Source organism: Quercus robur, chromosome 4, assembly GCF_932294415.1.
Source record: "Quercus robur chromosome 4, dhQueRobu3.1, whole genome shotgun sequence".
In the NCBI taxonomy this organism is placed as follows: domain Eukaryota; kingdom Viridiplantae; phylum Streptophyta; class Magnoliopsida; order Fagales; family Fagaceae; genus Quercus; species Quercus robur.
Genome location: NC_065537.1, coordinates 19,427,490 through 19,448,907, shown reverse-complemented (window position 1 = coordinate 19,448,907; position 21,418 = coordinate 19,427,490). Strand labels below are relative to the sequence as shown.

Below are 21,418 nucleotides of genomic sequence, written 5' to 3'. Positions count from 1 at the left end.
TGGAGAAAGAGAGGACCATCATTTTACTAGCTCAATAATGTTTTAGTAGTGACAGAAATTGCCCAACGGAAACTAAAAAAGTAAAAATCATCCGTAAAGGTGCTTCACCACTATAGCAACAGATTTATCTTCAATAACAAGAAAAATGAGTCCACCAAGCTAAGAACAATATAACATGGACAATGACAACAATCAAAGTTGAATAACCAAATCCTTATCGAGTGAAAAGTTTAACCAAAAGAAAATCCAATCATAGGATTGAATTCTGATATATGAATATTCCATTAAGTTAAAGTTTCAACTGAAGTGTGATCCTGCTCAGTTCAGTCACCAGTCTATAAGCTGATTAATTTGTGCCACCAATTTCAGTTATCATCAGTCGGTAAGTTTTTCCCAAAAAAACCCAATGACTGCAAATTTTTGCACACATTTTGAAAACGACAAAAAAGTCGTTATTAACTTTCTGAAAGCAATTACGTCAGAGTAGAATACAGAGAACCAATGGAGTTACAAAGGGAGAAATTGAAGAGTTAATAGTTCTCTTAATTTATTAACAGATACAAATTATTAATCAAAACAATTGAGATTAATGACCAAAAATTTCAAACTCAAATATAATTATTTAATATTGCATGCCTATAATGAATATGACCAATCACCAAGGAATTTCCTGGCCATCCCAGGCAAAAAACTTGCCATTGTCATGTCTCTTTGCATTGTTGATGATGCCCAAGAGCTTCTGAACTGAGAACTCTTTGGTGAATAGTTTGCCTTCTGGAACATTTCTTTGAAACGGTCTAGAAAGATCAGTGTCCACTGTGCCTGGGTGCAACAAAATGCATATAATAGGATCCTTTTTTCGTGCAAACTCCACTGACACAGTTTTTGTCACTGCAAGCATCAGTTGAAAAGAATTTAATAGTTCATCAGAACCACTATTTATTTGTTTTTGTTTCATTTGACAATGTGGTTATTGATACATGTTTGCAATTGAACTTACCAATACAACAATACCCAACATGTTCAATGACATGTCTTAAATAGGGCATATGTATTAAAACAATTATCTGAATAAAAGAATGGGAATATGTTGATGAAACATATGACAGTAGCCCTGCTGGTGCAACTTTTTAAATAGCCATAGAAAACAACATTAAAAAATAAGGCTCTTATCTCAAGCTTCAACTAGAACCATTGAAAAGGATGTTTCAGATCTGAAAATACCAACTGCTTGAGGTAATGTTCTTAGAGAAGTGCTTAAGAAATGATCTCTTCTATTAATTCATATTGCAGCTTTAACCCAAAGTGGTCAAGGATCAACTCCTTTTTTTTTTCTTCCCCTTAAAAAGTCAAATTTAAGTTTGCAGTGTTTGAACTAGAAAATCCATGTTAAGATTTCAAGGAAGAATTCATACACTGATTAAGTGCCGTCTTTGAAGATCGGTAGGAGTGCCAACCCCCAAGGTGATTGTCTCCAATGGATCCCACCCTGGCACTCAAATTGGCCACAACCGCAACATCCCTTTCGGTCCCAGAGCCTCCGCCAACCTTTAGGAGTGGCCACATATGCTGCTAGTATAAATCACACACCACAGTTTTTAGTTATACTATAAGCTATACAGTGTCAAAGAAGCTTAAACAAAATAGTAGTTAAACAAGCTCAATTGCAATCAAAACTTCCAATAGAAACATTCCAATAACTGGCTTATTGCAAAAACAATTACACAGTTTATTGGGGAAAGCAGTTAATTAAGAAGCAGCTTCTGCATCCAGATATTATCTGTGGAGAGCAATAGTGACAATTAACATGAGATTAGCTGATTTATATGCATCTCTTCATGCTAGATCTAGATGTCTTTCCAATCCCACAATGTGAAGAAGTCTTCTTCCACTCTTTTGTTTAAGAATATATAACAGAAACAGAATCATCCTTTCAATGGTCTTTGGAACATTTGGTGGGTAGAGGGCAAGGTCAACAGTTTGATCCTGTACGGGTTCATGAGTTGTATTTTCCCATTATGGACAGAAACAAGCAAATGATGGACTACATTTTCATCTCATTGAATATCACTCAAAAAATATTCTTTAGAGATTTTGTTCCAACTTAATGAAACAAACATACCTAACAGGATGCAAGCATTGATCTACTAAAACCTTTTTATTCAACACCAAACACAGTAATAAAATGAAAATTTTTAATGAGCATACCTTGATCACCATAATCGGACCAACAGCATTAATCTCATATGCAAGAAGCAAGGATGATTTCTCTACTTTGGTCAATGTTGTTTCTGTACTGCAAATAGAAGAATATGATTAACTGCCGGGATTTAATAGAAAAAGTAAAATAATGTAACAAAATATCTTAGTTTCAGTTCACAACTAGAAATTTTATTGCATATGTCAAAGCCACTACTAGTCTGGAAATCATGCTTGAAACAATGAAACAAGCTGTACCTGGTTGCAACACATCAGGTATTGAGAGAATTCCAGATGCATTAATAAGAATGTTCAAAGAACCAAATCTCTCTCTAATAGACTTTGCAGATGCCTGAAATGTGACATACTATCAGGGTATATAAAAAATACTAAAATTTGTTGCCTATAACTGGGAATTCTATAATCTGAACTATTAATGTACTATATCATTGACAAGACCCAAAAAAAAAAAAAAAAGGAAGCAAAAGTTGCAAATCTTACAACCTTTCTCCCCCCTCTTTCTTCCTTTTTTTTTTTGACAAAACTAAACTAAACAACCTTTCAACACCTATATCAATAGACCTCCAATTTGTCTATACTTACTTTGCATTTCTACCAAAGGCCTAAGAATTTTCCAAGTAATCTCAAAAGTGCAAAACCAATATCATTGAAAAATAATGATTGTAGGAAAAGAAAAATTATTGATTGCATCAGTCTACTGAATCAAGGTTAATAGATTTAGATAGTTGAAAGGTACCAAACTGAAAAAGTACAAAAATTGTCTTGGAAAGGTCAAAATGAAAAGTTTTCTCTTTGAGTAAGTGGTCATATAACCTCTATGGTGCTTTCAATGGTCAGATCCAATGGTAGAATGCTAAGTCTTTCAGCAAATCTATTTTTCAGATGTAGAAGCCCTGATGCCGCATCAGGATTACGGCAAGTAGCAACAACATGCCCTTTCTCATTCTTCTCCAGCAGCTGCTTAACCTATATGAGGTAGAAAATAAGTCACATTATTACAAGGATTTACTTGAATTAATGCTTCATTGATTTAATTCCTATCTCTTAATGGTTCAGTAAAATCAATCTCAATTTAATGCATACAAACTCTAAAAACAAAATGAGATTTTTGTGACCTTGTCTCACCAGAGGAATTCACTTAATTCAGGAATAGAAGTACTGGACCAAAGCACAAGCACCTATAGATTATGGCAAAAACAATGCAACTCAAATACCTAGAAATCTAATTTAATGAATATTGACAACGGTTCTGATGCTCCATTAATTTTAGACTCTTTACACTCAAAATGTAGTATCTGACAAAAGAGAGAGCGAGGATGCAACACAGTAGAAATTAGAAATGCTAAAAGTACAAGCTCATAAGATCATGGAAGAGCCACAAGGATAATAATCAGTAACTGAAGAAGTTCAACTTTGGCACCCTTAAACAACTTATCTCCCTTTGTAAAAACAACTTGAAAATTAAATTTTAGTAACTATTACTCCATAAACTCATGAGGGAGCCATGAAAATTACACAGTTGAAGATTTTTTATTCATTTGAAAAATTAAAGAATCACTTAGCAATTGTTATACCTATACACCCTTAATGGTGGCCTCCAAAAGACATCTAACACTCTTGTCTAATCATGACCAGCAATTTTGCAGCAGACTTATTGGCAGAACCAGAAAACAACCAAAGCACACTAATCTAGAGCTCAAAACATGCTTCAAGGTTTATACCAGAGTAACAAAGACAATGACTATGGATTGACCACCCACATTGGAGTAGGCCAAAAAGGACAAGAAGGCAATTTGTGAACAAGACAATTTTTTCCACATCTTGACAGGTGAAAATTTCCACTACTTGACAAGTAAAGCCTCCTCTTAAAATCATTACTTTCGAAAATATTTAAATCAGTACACCAATGCATAAAAATCTAAGTACAAAATATTAAACACAACACTACTCAAAAAGTTCATTCTTCCCCCAAAGGTCGTAAAGGCTATTGACTAAAACTTCTGTGCTTTCTTGTGGCAGGGAGCTTCAGAAAAAGCTTTTGGGGCTAAGCTTAGTTGGATTTATTTATTTATAATTATCAAAACATGGAGGATGGTTTAGGTTTTAGAAAAAATGGTGATTGGAAAAAAGCCTTAGTAATGAGAAATATAATATTCTCCCTATTCGCTCTATCTGGATATCCATGGGTTGCTTGGATTAAAAACCTATGTTTTGAGATGCAATTAGCATCAGGATTGTCTCCTTAACCTTTTCAATGCTCTTAGTGCTGAAAGAAATTTCTGGGGTCTAAACTTTAAAGGATACAACTAGGCCTTTTCTTAAGCACTAGATTGGAAATGGGGATGATACTTCTCTTGGGTGAGATAAATGGCACTTTGCAGGGCCCTTGGTATTGAGTTTGCTGCAACTTGCAATGCCAATGCAATTAGGGGTCCTAACTCCTAAGTCCTAAGACCATGTTTTAAAACAATGATTTAGTGGTTAAAATCATATTTCCTAACAGCTTAAACTTTTGGGACAACTATTAATTTAGCATTATTATCAAAGTAAGTAGTTTCAAGATCAAGTCTTCCCCTCTCTACCTCCCATTTAAAAAGTAAAAAATCCCACATGTTGGCAGTAGGACAACTGGTAATTTTGACAAAACAAACCCCTAATTAGCCATGAGCCTTGTAGCTAAAATGACATCTTATAGTATTTCCGATAGAGACATACAGTTTCAAATCCCACCCCCTTATTGTAACTATCGAATTATAAAAATTAAAATAAAAAAATTTAACATTTGGTTATTTCCACTTTTTTATATCTTGAACTTAACCTTTGACTTTAATTTTGGTAACTGGAGTTGGACATTCAGTATCACAAAACATGCACACACTTAATAGTTGTTGACTAAAATTAACTCTAAATTAGGAAGAAGCTTTAATTTTCTTCCTTTGCTTTGATTAGCATTGGCAGGATGCAACATTAACAGAATGCCATCAAAATTTAACATTTTACTTGAGATGTTAAAATTATAAGTAAATTTTTATAGAGAAATGTTGAACTCCAATAAAGAAGAAAAGGAAAGAGGAAGTAAAGAAAGCTCACAAATTCAAGGCCAATTCCTCTGGAAGCTCCTTGCACCATGGAAACCCCACCTTCCCATTTCAAAGCAGAAGAAGAATAACAACGCAAACAAGCCTTGCGGGCCATTGATCTCAGCCTCAGCGGTGATGCCATTACTGTGAAAGCGCGCTGGTTCACAACCAAAAGCTTCATTCATTCATGCATGAAATATACCAAATAGATAGAGACAGAGATGAGAGATCTATACTATATATCTATGATATGTACCTACGTGTACAGATTCTGGAAGCTGTTATTAACTACTAGTAGTTTAGCACTCTCACTCACCACGAACTTAGGCAAAACTGTATGGCTGTTACTCTGCCAACGTTCAGGGCCGGCTCAAGGCCTAGGCAAGTTAGGCCTAGGCCTAAGGCCCCACCAAAAAAAAAAAAAATTCTTAGGAAAAAAAGGCCCAATTTTTCATAGTTAAAGGCCCAAATTTTATAAAATCATATATATTTTCTAAAGGTTGTACATTTTTTTTATTAGTGATGTACAAATTTTACTATTGGCTTACAAATTGCCATGTTATTAATCACAAAAAACGTGATATAAACATTCATTAGTTAAATTAATGAAGTTTATCAATGAGAGACAATATCACATTATATTTTGAATATTTTATAGTGCTTTTAATTAGCACATTTTTCTTTTTCATTTCTGTTAAGACTCTCAAAGTTCGAGACCAATAGAACCTTAACTCAATTGAAACCCTAAAATATTTCAAAAAGATATTGCAAATGTGTTAAATCATCAATTATAGATTAATCTCCCCTAATAGTTTGAGACTTTGATTTTTGTAAATTAATATCCTACAAAACCATACACCAAATAATATTTATCTCTCTCTCTCTTAAAATCAAAATATAAAATTAAAAATTTAATTACAACTTTATTTAACTATGCATCGTCTTATATCCAAAATAAAGTATCTTTTTCAATCGCAATATATTTTTATTTCTTTTTATTAATATTTATAATTCAACTATGATATTCAATTCTCTATATGAAATTAATATTAGTCTAGTTGGTATTATTTATGTATTTAATGTATCAAATTAACCTTAATTTGATTAGTATTAAATAATTTTATTTAATTAATATTTACACATTAAAGGCCCCACATAAATTTTTCGCCTAAGGCCCCAAATTATGTTGGGCCGCCCCTGCCAACGTTGCTCCTTTGTCACTCAAAGCCGGCATAAACGTTGGAGCTGATTCTTCAATACTTGGTGGCCCAAATCTATTTGAGTACCATTGGCCCACAACAACCCAACTACCTTTTTGGGCCTAAACACATCCAACCCACCATCTTTACTTTCATTGTATACGCAATCCCTGTTTTATTGTGGTTTGTACCGGTGATAAAAGCATACATCATTAGGATCCAACCCAATAAGTTAAAATACTATTGTATCCTTAAAAACATTCACAAAATTTAGTTACTTGTAATTTTAAACAATAATCTTACTCAATATCTTTTTATTAGAGGTGAATTTTGACAAATTCACTATTAGATTACAATTTCTTCTTATATCTTTCATGCTTGTAAATTTTTTAGAAAATTAGAGATTGATAGCTATATCATCAATAAATTGTTTAAATTGTAAGTTTTTTTAGTTTAAAATTATAAATAAAATATAAGTTTATAAATCATATAGTAAATAATATCCGATTGACATAAAATTTGACATGCATATTAAAAGTATAAAGAATATGCAATTCAACAGTTGAATTTTCAAAATATATAGTAATTTTTATTTTATTAACTAAGATTATGGTTTTAAGCTATAATTAGTTTCGTAACTAAATTTTGTTCTAAAAACATTTAGGGTCCGTTTGGGAGTTTATAACTGAATGGAATGGAATAGAATGGTTATTAAAGGAATGGAATGGATTTAGTAGGGAAATGAATGGAATGGAATGTGATTTAAAAATCTTGTTTGAATGTTATAAAATAAAGGAATGGAATGGAATGGAAAGTAAGTAACACCGTTTGGGAGTGACATTGGAATGAATGAAATAGAATCATTTTATAATAACATTACTATTATACCCCTCATTTTAAAGAACATAAAAAATAATCAATGAGAACTTATAATTGCTTTGAAATGCTTAGTATTTAGTGGATGATGTGAAACTAGTTAACCACAATTGGGTCTGTGTTAGATTATTGAATTACAATATTGTTTTGTCAAGGTGAATAGATTGTATCACGTTAATCAATAATTTAACAGATGAAGATAATGGCATGAAAAATTGACAATAGTACAATTTCTTTATTTCAAAGTTCCCAATGCAACTAATAATGATTCTTTCACCACTATTGTCTTGCAGACATCCCACAATAACACTAGATTCACAGCCATGGCAACAAAGAGAAAGAGGGGTTTCATACTTTTTTTGAGGAGTAATATGTCAAATACTTTAATAGTAGCAGACAAAGTGGTATAAAGTATATATCACAGAGTGGCATAAAAAAATTTATATTAAAAATAATCTACTCCAACTTATTAAAGTTCTAAACTACTATTATTTTAATTAAAATACTTTTCATTTTACTTTCTTCTCATTTTAAATTTTTTTTACTCTTGTTTTTTTCTTAACCACACACCTATCCTTGTACTCTAGCTTTAACATCTTAATAAGTTGTAAACAAATGCATAAAATATATTATGTATATATTTTGTTTAGACAAAAAGGGAATTGACGTTGATAAATTATAACATAGATTGATGGATAGAAAAGAGAACTATCTTGGTTTGATATTGGTTTTGTTATTTGCATTGCAAGAATTCTGTTGTGATTTCATAAATAAGTAGTGGGCAATAAATTTGTTTGAATTATTTTTGGCTAAGAATATATTCAATGAAATGCCTTGATTTGAATTTGGGCAGAGTCATGTTACTCGGTCCTAGGCTGAATCATTTTCATGTTTAGCATTAATAGTAAAAAAATAAATTTCTATGCTAACTCAGTGTATGATTTTCCGCAACAGTGCATTACTTTCTAGTTTCTTCTCATTAAAATTTTTTTTTACTCTTGTTTTTTTCTTAACCACACACCTGTCTTTTGTCTAAACTTGTACACTAGCTTTTGTAGACATTTCCTCTTAACCATACACGTGGTGAAGCCTTGGAGCTATTAACTAATTGGATGGTTGACTTAAAACTGCAAGTGTAACACACCACTTGCTTCGTAAATAACAGAAGAATCAAAGAGGAGACAGAGTAAAAAGCAAATTTGAGTTCTCCAGTGGTTCTCAGTTTCAAATTCACAGCAGTTCTACAACATTTTTTCTAGCAATTCTCACTTTCAAATTTCTATATACAATTTTTTTTAAGCTGTACAGGTAACAAACAGTTTTCGTTTCTCTTCACTTTCAAGGTTTTTTCGTTTCTTTTCACTTTCAAGGTTTTTAGTTGTACAGAATGTAGTTTGTTTTGGTTTTTAGGTGTACAAAAACACTATATATCACTCTCATGAATCACTAGCAAACAATTCATAAAAATTAAAAAAGAAAAAAAGAAAAAAAAAAGACTAGCAAACAATCGAAAAGAAAAAGAAAAAGATAGACATATTTGGTTTGAGCAATATCTGAAAATTGCAGCAGACAAAAAAAAAAAAAAAAAAAAAAAAAGAAAGGCCAGCGGCAGTAGCTTCACTTTGTAGAGGACGGACAATATTGTGCAAAAATTATAGCTTTATTTTTCTTACGGTTGAATGAGAAAAAAAAGGCTGATATTAAAGGGGTATTTTAGGGATTTTAACAAAAATTTCATTAAACCTAAATTCATTCCCTCCCATTCCTCCCAATTTTGAGGGAAACAAAAATTTGAAGTTTTGAGGGAAAAGGGAGGAATGAACATTCCTTCCTAACTATTCCATTCTCTTCCACTTAAACTCCCAAACAAGGGAATGGACATTCCATTCCCTCCGTTAAAACTCCCAAACAAGAGGAGGGAAGAATATTCTAAAAATATTCCTTTTATTTCATTCCATTCCATTCCTTCCTCCCAAATGGAGCCTTAACCACACCAAATCAACACAAGTTTACTTTAAAGTGTAAACACCTAGTTAGTTCTCTGTTTTCGTGGGTAATTATTAAGTATTGTGATTTAATGTTCCCTCCTTTTATATTTATTACGGAGTTCTTACTTGGAATTGTAACGAAAACCACTTTACCCCAAATCCAATTCCCATACCAATTCAGCAGCAGGCACCGAAGAGATAACATAAGACTGCAAAACAAACATCCATATTCCACCGCCTACTCAAACCACAACAACAACAAAATGATCAATTTTTTTTTAATAATAATAATAAAAAAAAAAAACCACGAGTTTGACTGTTGAGGTGGACTGTTGCTAGTTCCCTTAGATCAATGGCTGTAATCAATCACCCTGATCTAGTGGTGGAAAACTGGTTACGTCATTAACCCTTATATTACAGGTAGAAAAAAAGAGAAAAAAGAAAAACCGCAAAGGCATGGACCATAGAAACAAAACAAGGCACAGCCTTATCATCGCATGACATTACACATTGATAGGCAGAGAAGCAGCCACACAGATTTTCACATATATTCCCTCTCAACCAAATTTATTAGCTTCTTCTTTCCCACACCATAATATTATCCCCTTAACTCTCCATATCCACATGTACCCAAATTTCAGTCCTCACTTGCCTTTCTTCACACAGACAACATTGTATCTAAAACCATAGGATTCCCAGAACGGTCTTGCATCCACTCTCACCAAAAAAATCACAACTTTCTAGGAGAGGTAAGATACTAATACTGTTTTTTTTCTTTCTTTTTTAAATTATTGGGTGTCATCATTTATATTTTAATATATAGTTTGTTTGGGGCAATTTCATTTCTGGGTAGCTTGAATTTTGTTTGTTCTATTTGTTTCTGAACTGAAAATACCAACTTTTCAGCTAATTGACCACCTGGGATTTGTAGAGGGTGGAGGATATGATATAAGGAATTAGAAAGGATTGAATTCAGGTTGTTGTTGGGGACTATTTTTTATAGACCCCCATGTTAATAATAGTAGGAAGTATGCAAGGAACAATGGTTTCTCTGGCTTCTACGGCCAGTTTTGGAAGTTTGGCTTCTGAAAGGTCACACTACTCATTGGTGAGGAGAGGTTGTTTGTCAAAAGGGAACTGGGTTAAGAAGAAGAGGTGGCATTGTGTGTCATTATCTGTGTGTAAATATTCTGCCACAGCAGCTACTGACTTGGTTTCTGAACAAAGTAACACCTATAGAGGAGGTAAAAGTGATGATAGTGATGTTGGTTTTCTACGTAAGCCGACTCCTAAGCCAGTTTTGACGTCGTCGGGGTCTACTTGGGAACCATCAAGAATCAATGGGGTTTCTGGTGATGGTGATGAAAAGTTGGGGGTTGTTGAGGAGAGGAATAAGGTGATCGAATCACTTGGAGAGGTATTGGAGAAGGCAGAGAAGTTAGAAACTTCGAGGGTGAGTAAGCCGGGGAGTAGGAGTGAGAGTAGGGTTGTAAATAAATCCATACCATCTAACACAAATAGTGCATCGACGGCGGGAGCAACTCAGAATTCTAAAACTTTGAAGAGTGTGTGGAGGAAAGGGGACAATGTCGCTACTGTACAAAAGGAGGTAAAGGGTAAGAATGGTAATACTAATAAGACAATTGTGAAAGAGGAGACTAAAAAGGAGGCACGGGGAAAGGTAGAGTCTCAAGCCCCTCCTTCTCCAAGGCCCCCTCAGCCACCTTTGAGACCACAACCAAAATTACAAGCAAAGCCTTCTGTAGCTCCTAAGCCTGTAATAAAGAAACCTGTTGTTTTGAAGGATGTTGGGGCAGTTCCAAAGTCGTCGGTTATTGTTGAAACTGACTCTGGCTTGAAAACTACAGAACGCAAGCCAATTTTGATTGACAAATTTGCTTCCAAGAAACCAGCGGTTGATCCTCTGATTGCTCAAGCTGTTTTAGCCCCAGCAAAACCAGGAAAAGGGCCCCCACCCGGAAAGTTCAAAGATGACTATCGTAAGAAAAATGCTCCAGCTGGTGGATCACGGAGACGAATGTTTAAAGATGTTGACACAGATGAGGACACTTCAGAACTTAATGTCTCTATCCCTGGTGCTGGAAGGAAGGGTAGGAAATGGACTAAAGCAAGTAGGAAGGCGGCCAAACTTCAGGCTGCCAAAGATGCAGCTCCTGTCAAAGTAGAAATTCTTGAGGTTGCTGACGAAGGTATGTTGATAGAGGAGTTAGCCTACAACTTGACTATTGGTGAAGGTGAAATTCTCGGGTATTTATACTCAAAAGGGATTAAGCCTGATGGGGTGCAAAAACTAGACAAAGATATTGTGAAAATGATTTGTAGAGAGCATGAAGTGGAAGTCCTAGATGTTGACTCCATCAAAGTGGAAGAAATGGCAAGAAAGAAGGAAATTTTTGATGAAGAAGACCTGGACAAACTACAAGACCGGCCTCCTGTCATTACTATAATGGGTCACGTGGATCATGGGAAGGTAAGTGTTAGCAATTTGCATTCCTGTTTTTCGTTTGGACCTTCTGCATCCATTTCCTGTTAATTTCTCTTGCTTTTGCCTTAAATTTCGATATGGTTGCTAATATGTTTTTATTGCTACCCGCTTGGCAGACAACCCTTTTGGATTATATTCGAAAGAGCAAGGTACATATGGAAGCTTAATCATCTTGATGCTCCTTTCAGTTTCTTTGCAGTATAAGATGTTATGGCTCTGTTATTTTTGGTAATTTTTTTTTAATACTAATTTTCTTTTTTATGGTTTGGTTAAACCCGATAATTTTAGAGAAACCCCTACTTGTCATGTTTGATTTTATATGATATTTGTATGTTATTGGAGTTTTGTGCTATTGGTGGTGGCTTGTCATACATATTGTTCAATTTAAGCTTGATTGCTAGATATTTGCAGGTAGCTGCCTCAGAAGCAGGTGGGATTACACAAGGAATTGGTGCATATGAGGTGTTAGTTCCTATAGATGGCAAGGTGCAGCCATGTGTTTTCCTTGACACTCCTGGACATGAGGTACAAATGTTACTCAGAAAACGTGTTAATGATTTTTTCTTCCACACCAACCCCCCCACCCCCCAGCCGGCCCAAAGGATATCCTCATGGATCATATTCAGGGTTCTATAAACATTATTTACATTTTAATGAACTGTAACTTGCTTGTACAGTCTTGCTTTAGATGATATCTATTATATCCACTCATGTAGGCATTTGGAGCAATGAGGGCTCGTGGAGCAAGGGTGACAGACATTGCTATTATTGTAGTGGCTGCTGATGATGGAATCCGTCCTCAAACAAATGAGGCCATAGCTCATGCAAAAGCCGCTGGAGTACCCATAGTTATTGCTATAAATAAGGCATGTGAATTATAATGGCATGATTTTCTTTTTTCTTTTTGGGATAAAATATGATAACATGGAAAAACAGTTGGCAATCCTTATTGCTTTGCATGGTCATGGCTTCAGGACTTTCTGATTCTCAATCATATTTCTTTCATTGCACCAGATAGATAAAGATGGAGCTAATCCAGAACGAGTAATGCAAGAGCTTTCTACAATTGGCCTAATGCCTGAAGACTGGGGTGGTGATACCCCAATGGTTCAGGTTGTTATCTGAAGCTCAGGAGTTGTAACGACATCTGACATTGGTGCTTTATACATTTTCTGATTCATTTTTCAATTTCTTTTTAACAGGTTAGTGCTCTTAAAGGGGAGAATATTGATGATCTTATGGAAACGGTGATGCTTGTTTCAGAGGTGAGTTAGAAGTTATTGAAATGCAAACTTGTTGCCTTTGATATTCTTATTACAATAGGTTATAGAAACCTTAACTTTTTTTTTTTTAAAGAAAAAAATCAAGTAAGAAGGAAAATCTTACCTTTTACTAGCAATGGTAATCAAAGCTTGTAAGAGAGATTTATTTATTCCTTTCATTTTTCTTCATTTTTTCATCATTTACAGTTATTTGCTTTTTTATCTCTTTATTTATTTATTTGGGGGGGATTGAGTAAACATATTCATGGGCTAGTCTTTTGCCCAGGAATGACAGAGCTTGTAATGATTCAATTTGTCCTTGGCAATGTTTTAAATAAGTTCATAAATCATGAAAAGTACAACACCTCTACCATTAAAACATTTAGGCATAAAGGTACAAAACTTTCACCCACACATTATGTAACTTTAGATATTTGCGGAAAAGCCAAAAAACACAGTAAGATTTAAAATATGCTGTAGGATTACCTTGCTGAAATGTTTCCAAGAATGAAGCTCTTCTTTTTATATGTTCAAAATTTCACATATTAATGTGTCAACTAAACTAGTGGTAGAGTATGTAGATGGAAGGCTCTTGGAGTTGTACCTTTGGCCTATGATAAAATATTCTCAGATAGTTGTCTTGTTTTTCTGACATCTTTCTCTTGTATATCCTAACAATGTGCATGTGTCTTTCAGTTACAAGAGTTGAAGGCTAATCCTGATAGAAGTGGAAAGGGCACAGTCATTGAGGCAGGTCTTCATAAATCTAAAGGACCACTAGCTACATTTATTGTGCAGAATGGGACTCTTAAAACAGGGGATATAGTAGTTTGTGGAGAAGCCTTTGGAAAGGTTGGTACATGGCAGTTTGAAATCCAAAAACTTTCTTTAAGATATAATTCAGTGCTTATGTAACCAAATGATTAAGTTTGACATGCTTAGCTATTTAGTTTGGTTGTTTTTGCATTATTCACATCACCCCATCTTTAAAGGATGTTTTTCTATGCTGATGGTCAGGTGCGGGCTTTATTTGATGATGGTGGAAATCGTGTGAAGGAAGCTGGACCCTCTAGACCTGTGCAGGTTTATTTCCCCTTTATTTGTATTTATTAATGTGTCATGAACCCCCCTCATCCCCCCCAACCCAATGCAAAGCATAAATTTTTCTGTCCTTAATTGGCGCCTGTGACTTTTTTATGAAAAAAATGTTGAGCCCTTCAAAAATATCAAATGTTCTAGTGCCCCACCCGCCCCCCCCCCCCCCCCCCCCCCCCCCAAAAAAAAGGTAAATGTGATCCATTATTCAGGTTTAAAAAAGAAAAAGAAAAACATATTGTAATAAATTAAAAACTTTATGAAATGTTCTGGATGGCCCCCAAAAAGGTAAATGTTAGGACACATTATTATTATTATTATTATTATTATTGTTATTTTTAATAAATAAAATAATAAGCATATAGTAATAAAATTAAAACTTCATCTTGCAAAGTCAAGCCATAGAAATCAATATTTCTATTTCCAATATTGCATTTAAAGTAAAATATTTTGATGCTAAGTTATGTATGTACTCAGTGGGCCTTGAACCATCAATCTCATTCTCCATCTGACTATTGTGGAAGGAGGAAGTACTATTTGAGTTAGATGCTTATAAGCACACATCCTTATTCACTACTTTTGAGGTGCACTTGGGATTAGTACCTATTCATCCACTCATTTCCTTCATCACTTAGCAAAAGAAAAAAGTTTATAGACCCTTTTAAGGGATCCTTTATGCTTTTTTCTTTATTAGCTAATTGTTTAGGGTTCGAAAAGTAAAGTAGAAAGAATAAAGCTGAAGTAACAAAGAGGGGAAAAATGAAGAATTATTTTATTTCTTAAGGGAAATATATATAATATTTTTTAAAAAAAAAAGTGTAATAGGAAGAACATTATGTTATTGCTTTAAAGTGCTTTGAGTACTAAGCATTCATTAAGAAAGGGAGACATTATCTTTAGAATAAATATCGAATGAGATATTGAGATTGATCTCTGAAAATTAACAATATATTCCTAAACGTGTATTCAAACCACATTGAGGCAAGACAGAGTTTACTTACAATTAGATTGAGATCATGTGCTGTTAAAAGCATTAATGCAAAAGATAATTTTTTGGTATCTTTGACATTCAAATTTATTCCATTTGAGCATTTTTTTGGTATCAGTTGCACTCATTCATAAAGGTATATGTTGTTTTATAATTGTTTGTCTCAAAAGCTTTACATTTACCATTATTCTAACACTACCCCTCTTGTGTGGGTCTATACTCCCTTTTAATAAGTGCGGCCAACAAGTGGGATTTTTAATTCTTTAAGTGGGATGTAGAGTGGAAACAAAGTTCAAACTCAAGAATTACTACTTCTCCCAAAAGCTTAAACTATTAGAAAATGGTGAATTTGATCATTTAACCATTATTCTAACCATTGGAAACAAATACAAGCAAAATCAAATTGGTTCTTTATGCAAGTAGTTTTAGAGATATTTTGTAAAGTGTTTAGTTGAAAATCAGTTTAAGCTTCTTATTTCTTGTGATTGGTGGGGTTGCGATTTTAGCTCCTTAGCATTCTTTTTTCTCAAATGATGCCTACACTATGTTGTCTGACTTTTGGTGCAATGTTTTTCTAAATTTTACTTCTCCATACATATGCAGGTGATCGGATTAAATAATGTTCCAATTGCTGGTGATGAATTTGAGGTTGTTGGCTCCCTTGATATTGCACGTGAAAGGGCTGAGTCACGTGCTGAGGCATTAAGAGATGAACGTATATCAGCTAAGGCTGGAGATGGGAAGATTACTCTTTCTTCCTTGGCTTCTGCTGTTTCAGCTGGAAAGCAGTCTGGATTAGACTTGCACCAGCTGAATATCATCATGAAGGTTGATGTTCAGGTATGCATACTTATTTATCTAGAAATTAAAGAAAGTTGAGTAAGCTTTGTGTGTTGTTCTTTATCTTCTGAAAGCCTAGGTTGTTCATGTTGCAAGTTTGAATAATATATATAACACACACACACACAAAATATAATATCATATAATTAATACAATATAAGACTTTCTTGAGTAAGATTATATAGATTAACTCTAATTTTTGTGTTTACTAATTGATCATATCACAGTCAGCAGAATATTAAAAGAACATCAATTTAGAAATTTCAGAAGCTTCCTTGACCATTTTGCGCATTGAAATTTTATGATGCTGGTTGTATGTCCCCAAAATGATCTCCACATCGTAATGGATTTTCAATGAACCTACAAATAGTTTGTGTGTAGCAGTGTGCAATTATCATACTCAAATTCTCAACATCATATGTTAATTTCTTGGAAAGCCTTTGGACATTTATAATAGTGCATGGATGAATGGGGATATGATTAACAACTGAAAATACAGAGAGCTGCAAATAAACTGGAAACCAAAATTCTTTGTTCATCAATGATGGTTAAAAGGAGAGCTAAAGCACAAATAATTTGAGCATTTTATGTCTTTATATAAGATAGAATTTACTGTGACAAATGTATAAAATCTTGTAGTATTATTTTTTCCCCATTTTTGATAAGTAATCAACTTACCATGTATGTGTTTTCCTTTGAAGGTCTCCAAATATTAAAAAAATTTATAATTGCAAGTTCAATTCTTTATATTACCCTTACCTTTTCTCAAAAAGTAGACGAGCTCTATCAAAAGTCTTGACACCTCCGATATAAAGTAAAGGAAAATGTTTTTCTTCAAACTAGTTTGGAGGAAGAATCTATTCCAACCTTTTTTTTTTTTTTTTGATCAACTGTTCCAACCTATTATGTGGTGCTTAGATGACCATCCATTTGCATTTTAATCACATGACTCATTAAGTGATTTAAACTAGTCACATGACAATTAAAACTGTCAAGTGATTAAAAGTACACATGGATGATTACTTGAATTGACATGTAGTGGGTTGGAGGAGGTTGTTTTCAAACTAGTTTGTAGGACAATTATGTCATAAAGTAAATGGCATTTTAGGAAGACCGCCATATTTTTTTCTTTTTCTTTGTTGATAAAAGTGCCATATTAAACCTTGTAAATGTTGAGGGACGGAAGGAGTATATAATGTTTTGGAAATGACATATTCTAATACACTATTCTCTCTTCATAAATGGCTCGACTAGAAAGGACTGGACATATAATAGGTTAATTGTCCATGGTATAATTGATTGGAATGAAATATTTGTTTGGTTATTGGATAGGATTACTTGGATCGTAGACCTATAAAGCACAGGATAGAGTTGGCTGCAAAAACAATCAAGACTTGAAAATCTTTGGTTGGATTGGTTGTTTGGTTTGTTTATACCATTTAATTTGTTCATTTTCTACACTTCTGAATAAGATTTACAATTATTTCATCATGTTCTTTAATGTTCTAAAAGTTGGACATTAGGTAGTTAAGTGAAAGTAGAAGTACCTAAGTAATGTCTCATAAAATCTATCTCTTAGATACACTTGCAAATTGGATGATAACATATGGAAAATTTTAGTTATACACCCAAAAACGTTGTTTCTGCATCCTCTCTTATGCCTTTAACTTGAAGTTGCATGGGGACATTGCACTTGTTTCCGCTTCTTGAGAACTTGATTGATCCTAATCTGCCCATTTTTTTAATTTATAAACCATCGATATTAGTGGAAAATTGAAAGAGGAATAAACATATAATTTAATTTTAATGATTGTTTAGTATTCAGTTTATCACTTTTGAAAGCAAATCTGAAATCTTTTTATGCATCAATGCATTTGTTGCATGATCAATTATGATTAACACTAATATATGGTGCTTGCACACATATACTTGCATGCATCTTTTGTGTTTATGATTAACACTAATATATGGTGCTTGCACACATATACTTGCAAGCATCTTTTGTGTTTGTACTGAAAGAGTATCTATACAATATATTTCATAGCCTTTTGAACCTGCCACTAAACTTGATTTTCATCATGATTAGGGATCCATTGAAGCTGTCAGACAAGCTCTACAGGTGCTGCCACAAGATAATGTCACTTTGAAATTTCTCTTGCAAACAACAGGAGATGTAAGCAACAGTGATGTTGATCTTGCATTTGCCAGCAACGCCATTATATTGGGATTTAATACCAAAGCTTCGGGATCTGTGAAAAGCTATGCTGAAAATAAAGGCGTTGAGATTCGACTGTATAGAGTTATCTATGAACTAATTGATGATGTGCGGAATGCAATGGAAGGACTCCTAGAACCTGTTGAGGTGAGTTATTATCATGTAATTTTAAACCAAAGATGCATTGTGTTACATGGATTTTGATGTGCATGTCAGTTGTACTGTGTCTAGATCTCAAATTCATTGAACCTTCTAATCTTTTAATTGGAAACAAATAAGTTGTTGAACTCTGTTTACTTTTTTCCCCATGCGAAACACAAAGGTAATATGAAGTGTCTATTTTTGACCAAAATATATATATATATATATGTATGAAGTGTCTATGTAACAGGACACATGTATGATATAAGTACCAAACATAGCCTTACTCCAATTGCCTGGGGTTGGTTTTTTGAATTATTTTCCTGTATTTATTCCTATCAGTAGCCTATCCTCTGCTAAATCCTTGCAGATCATGTTGTTTATCATACCACTTTTACCTTCATTATTATTGACCTTTATCTTGTCAATTTTTGGCACCTATAAGAAGCAAATCATTCTTGTTTTAATTTATTGGTCTTTTAGGTTTTTATTGCTATTTTGCATGTATTTTTATGTGCTGCATATACTTGTACGATTTTGCATATACTTTGTGTTATTCTCTTTGCCTGGACATGCTCTTAGCAATGTCACTCCAGCCCCCTCCCCCTTCCGTGGCATTGTGCACACCCCATTTTGAAGTACACATTTTAGAATGCCTTACAGAAATTTGTAACTTGTCTTTATTTTAAGCTTGGGATGTTAGTTTTACATATTAACTATATGGTGCATGCACTGCTTTTTCTTTGAATAAACATCTGAAGTTTCTATCACTGAAATTCTAATGTTGAATTGTTGCTCTTATGTTGATAGGAACAAGTAACAATTGGCTCAGTGGAAGTCCGGGCTGTTTTTAGCAGTGGCAGTGGTCGCGTTGCTGGCTGCATGGTAGTAGATGGAAAAGTGGTGAATGGTTGTGGCATTCGGGTGATTCGAAAGGGCAAAGTTGTTCATGTTGGTGTTCTTGATTCTCTGAGACGGGTTAAGGAAATTGTGAAAGAGGTTTGATTTTTACAAATTCTGCCTTTTGATACAAGGGCAGGCTGATTGTTTTAGAATATCTGTCCTTTTGGCAAACTAATATAATATAGTCAGTCTTCTTGTCTTTGATGCGTGTTCTGAACTTACAATTCCATTGGATCTTGAAGCATGCCAAATTATGCTAAATTTACCATTTGATGGAGAGTTGTCTTTCAATGTTTAGGACTCGAAAGAAACTCCACTTCTGGGATATTTACAGGCCTATAGTCATACATTCCTGCATAAATAAACATACCTATAGAATAGATATGAATGTTTGATTGTAGGTATGAAAAAAGGTTTGCACATGCATAATATTGTTGATAATGACTTGATATGTACCCTTGTATAATTTATACATACATGCTAAAGTCCTTGTGCATAATAAATTGGAAGATACCCTTAGATCAAAGGCTTCGTATATTAATAAATAATGACTTCTTCCTTTGCTAGTTACTAACAGGATGCTATCTGTGTTCCATATATGAATTTGTAAGTTGACTTCGCTTGAGGTTCTTGTGAGTAGGATGTATGCCTGTAATAAGATGCATATCATGCTTTTTGGCATCCAAACATATTTGTTTCTCTAACTCAAGATATCTTTTGCTAATTCCAAGGAGTTGGTCTAGTGATTACCAAGCTTCATGTGATTCATGAGGTCCTGAGTTTAAGTCTCCTAGTCAACCTCTTAGGGCCAACCCAAGGGATTCTTCCTCATAGTTATCTAATGTGTGTGGTATGAGGATTACACTCACCCAGGGATTAGTAAGGTGTTATAAGAGCCTTGGACACCCGCTTTATTTTTTTAATTATTTTTTAAAATAGAGGATATCTTTTGCTTTACTGCATCTTCAGCATGTTAGGCTTTAGATTATTTGTGGCTAAACATCTTAAGTAGAGTGATTGCCCTTAATGTGCTGTTGGCTTGGCATGGATGTTGTTTTCTCTTGTTTTTTAAAATGCAAAATATCTTGTCCTCTTGGCCAGGTAAATGCTGGACTAGAATGTGGAATTGGGATGGAAGATTATAATGATTGGGAGGTGGGAGATGTTCTCGAGGCCTTCAGTTCAATTGAGAAGAAGCGGACGCTAGAAGAGGCATCAGCTTCCATGACAGCTGCATTTGAAGGAGTAGGAATGGAAGAATAGAAAAGCCTGTGGCTATAAAATTGGTTTCTAAATATTTTTTCTTGAGGAATCAAGTGTTTTCTACCTCGAACAGGCGTAATACTATCCGATCAGTGATTTGACAGTGCTTAGCTGGTATGAATTTGGATAAATCCCACTACTTGCAATTGACTGGAATATTGGTGCCAAGGACACAACCTTGTAGTGATTTGGTCTTCGTTTGTATGCTATCATGTTGTACATAACACTAGATTTCAGCTTCTTTTTGTAAAGAGGGAACATTATTAATTCAAGTTGTAAAATTTCGATGTGGACGAAACATGTAACAGCTATGTAAGAACTGGAAAAAAAAAGTTATAAGATTCATTTTGATGCTCTCAAGCTGATGCATCATTTCTCACTCAGGTCCAAGTAATTGTTCAAAGTGTTTTAAGTGAAAGAAAATACTGTACAGTTTCAATGTAACATAATACATTAGCTATATTTTGTTGATTTTCAATATAAAAACTATAAGGTATACCCCATTTGTTTTATTTTGTTTATTGTTTTATGTTTGGCCCAAGTTAACCCAATTTCCTCATTCTACTATGCTTGAACCATAATTTTTACATTTGTAATGCTGATGGTAAAGCCTAATGTAATGCTTGGTGCTACTATAGTATGTCTTCATGTGATTTTTTATTTTTATTTTTTTAAAAGAGTTCCAACCTATAACGTCAGCTCTTAATAATAAAGACTTTACTAATTGAGTTAATTAGAACTCACTCTTACACCTTATTTTTGTCTCTTTGTTTCAATGAAAATACTAGCCTAAATTTGTTGGGAAGATTTAAATTTTTTTTTGGTTAATAAAAGGGGAAAGT

At 33.9% G+C, this 21,418-nt stretch overlaps 2 protein-coding genes across 6 annotated transcripts; one reads left to right on the top strand and one right to left on the bottom strand.

Annotated features, from left to right (window-relative positions):
- Positions 1-429: 429 nt before the first annotated feature.
- Positions 430-9,549, bottom strand: LOC126720790 (uncharacterized). 4 transcript variants are annotated; one of them, XM_050423610.1, is made up of 7 exons: positions 9,517-9,549; positions 5,311-5,457; positions 3,034-3,186; positions 2,458-2,551; positions 2,209-2,291; positions 1,416-1,572; positions 430-891 (listed from the first exon to the last, which is right to left on the bottom strand). In XM_050423610.1, exons 1-7 carry the CDS (start codon positions 9,532-9,534, stop codon positions 656-658), a joined length of 888 nt encoding a protein of 295 aa, XP_050279567.1. In that variant the 5' UTR covers positions 9,535-9,549; the 3' UTR covers positions 430-655. The 4 variants fall into 4 exon arrangements, with proteins under 4 accessions (XP_050279567.1, XP_050279568.1, XP_050279565.1 ...); XM_050423611.1 differs by lacking the exon at positions 9,517-9,549 and adding an exon at positions 5,557-5,593; XM_050423608.1 differs by lacking the exon at positions 9,517-9,549 and having other exon boundaries at positions 5,311-5,550.
- Positions 9,550-9,835: 286 nt separating this feature from the next.
- On the top strand, positions 9,836-20,955 carry LOC126720789 (translation initiation factor IF-2, chloroplastic). 2 transcript variants are annotated; one of them, XM_050423605.1, is made up of 13 exons: positions 9,836-10,112; positions 10,270-11,854; positions 11,986-12,018; positions 12,281-12,394; positions 12,586-12,735; positions 12,884-12,982; positions 13,072-13,134; positions 13,828-13,983; positions 14,149-14,214; positions 15,818-16,054; positions 18,141-18,416; positions 19,221-19,409; positions 20,415-20,955. In XM_050423605.1, the coding sequence occupies exons 2-13, from the start codon at positions 10,373-10,375 to the stop codon at positions 20,574-20,576; spliced, it is 3,027 nt and encodes a 1,008-aa protein (XP_050279562.1). In that variant the 5' UTR covers positions 9,836-10,112; positions 10,270-10,372; the 3' UTR covers positions 20,577-20,955. The 2 variants fall into 2 exon arrangements, with proteins under 2 accessions (XP_050279562.1, XP_050279563.1); XM_050423606.1 differs by having other exon boundaries at positions 12,586-12,739; positions 12,888-12,982.
- The last annotated feature ends 463 nt before the right edge of the window (positions 20,956-21,418 follow it).

Excerpts from the sequence above, each read along its gene's own strand:
- LOC126720790 (XM_050423608.1), bottom strand. The coding sequence starts at position 5,481 with ATGAAGCTTTTGGTTGTGAACCAGCGCGCTTTCACAGTAATGGCATCA. Across the intron at positions 2,552-3,033 it reads CCATTGAAAGCACCATAGAG|GCATCTGCAAAGTCTATTAG; the intron begins GTTATATGACCA and ends GTCACATTTCAG. Across the intron at positions 1,573-2,208 it reads GTCCGATTATGGTGATCAAG|CAGCATATGTGGCCACTCCT; the intron begins GTATGCTCATTA and ends GATTTATACTAG.
- LOC126720789 (XM_050423605.1), top strand. The coding sequence starts at position 10,373 with ATGTTAATAATAGTAGGAAGTATGCAAGGAACAATGGTTTCTCTGGCT. Across the intron at positions 14,215-15,817 it reads GACCCTCTAGACCTGTGCAG|GTGATCGGATTAAATAATGT; the intron begins GTTTATTTCCCC and ends ATACATATGCAG. Across the intron at positions 19,410-20,414 it reads TTAAGGAAATTGTGAAAGAG|GTAAATGCTGGACTAGAATG; the intron begins GTTTGATTTTTA and ends CCTCTTGGCCAG.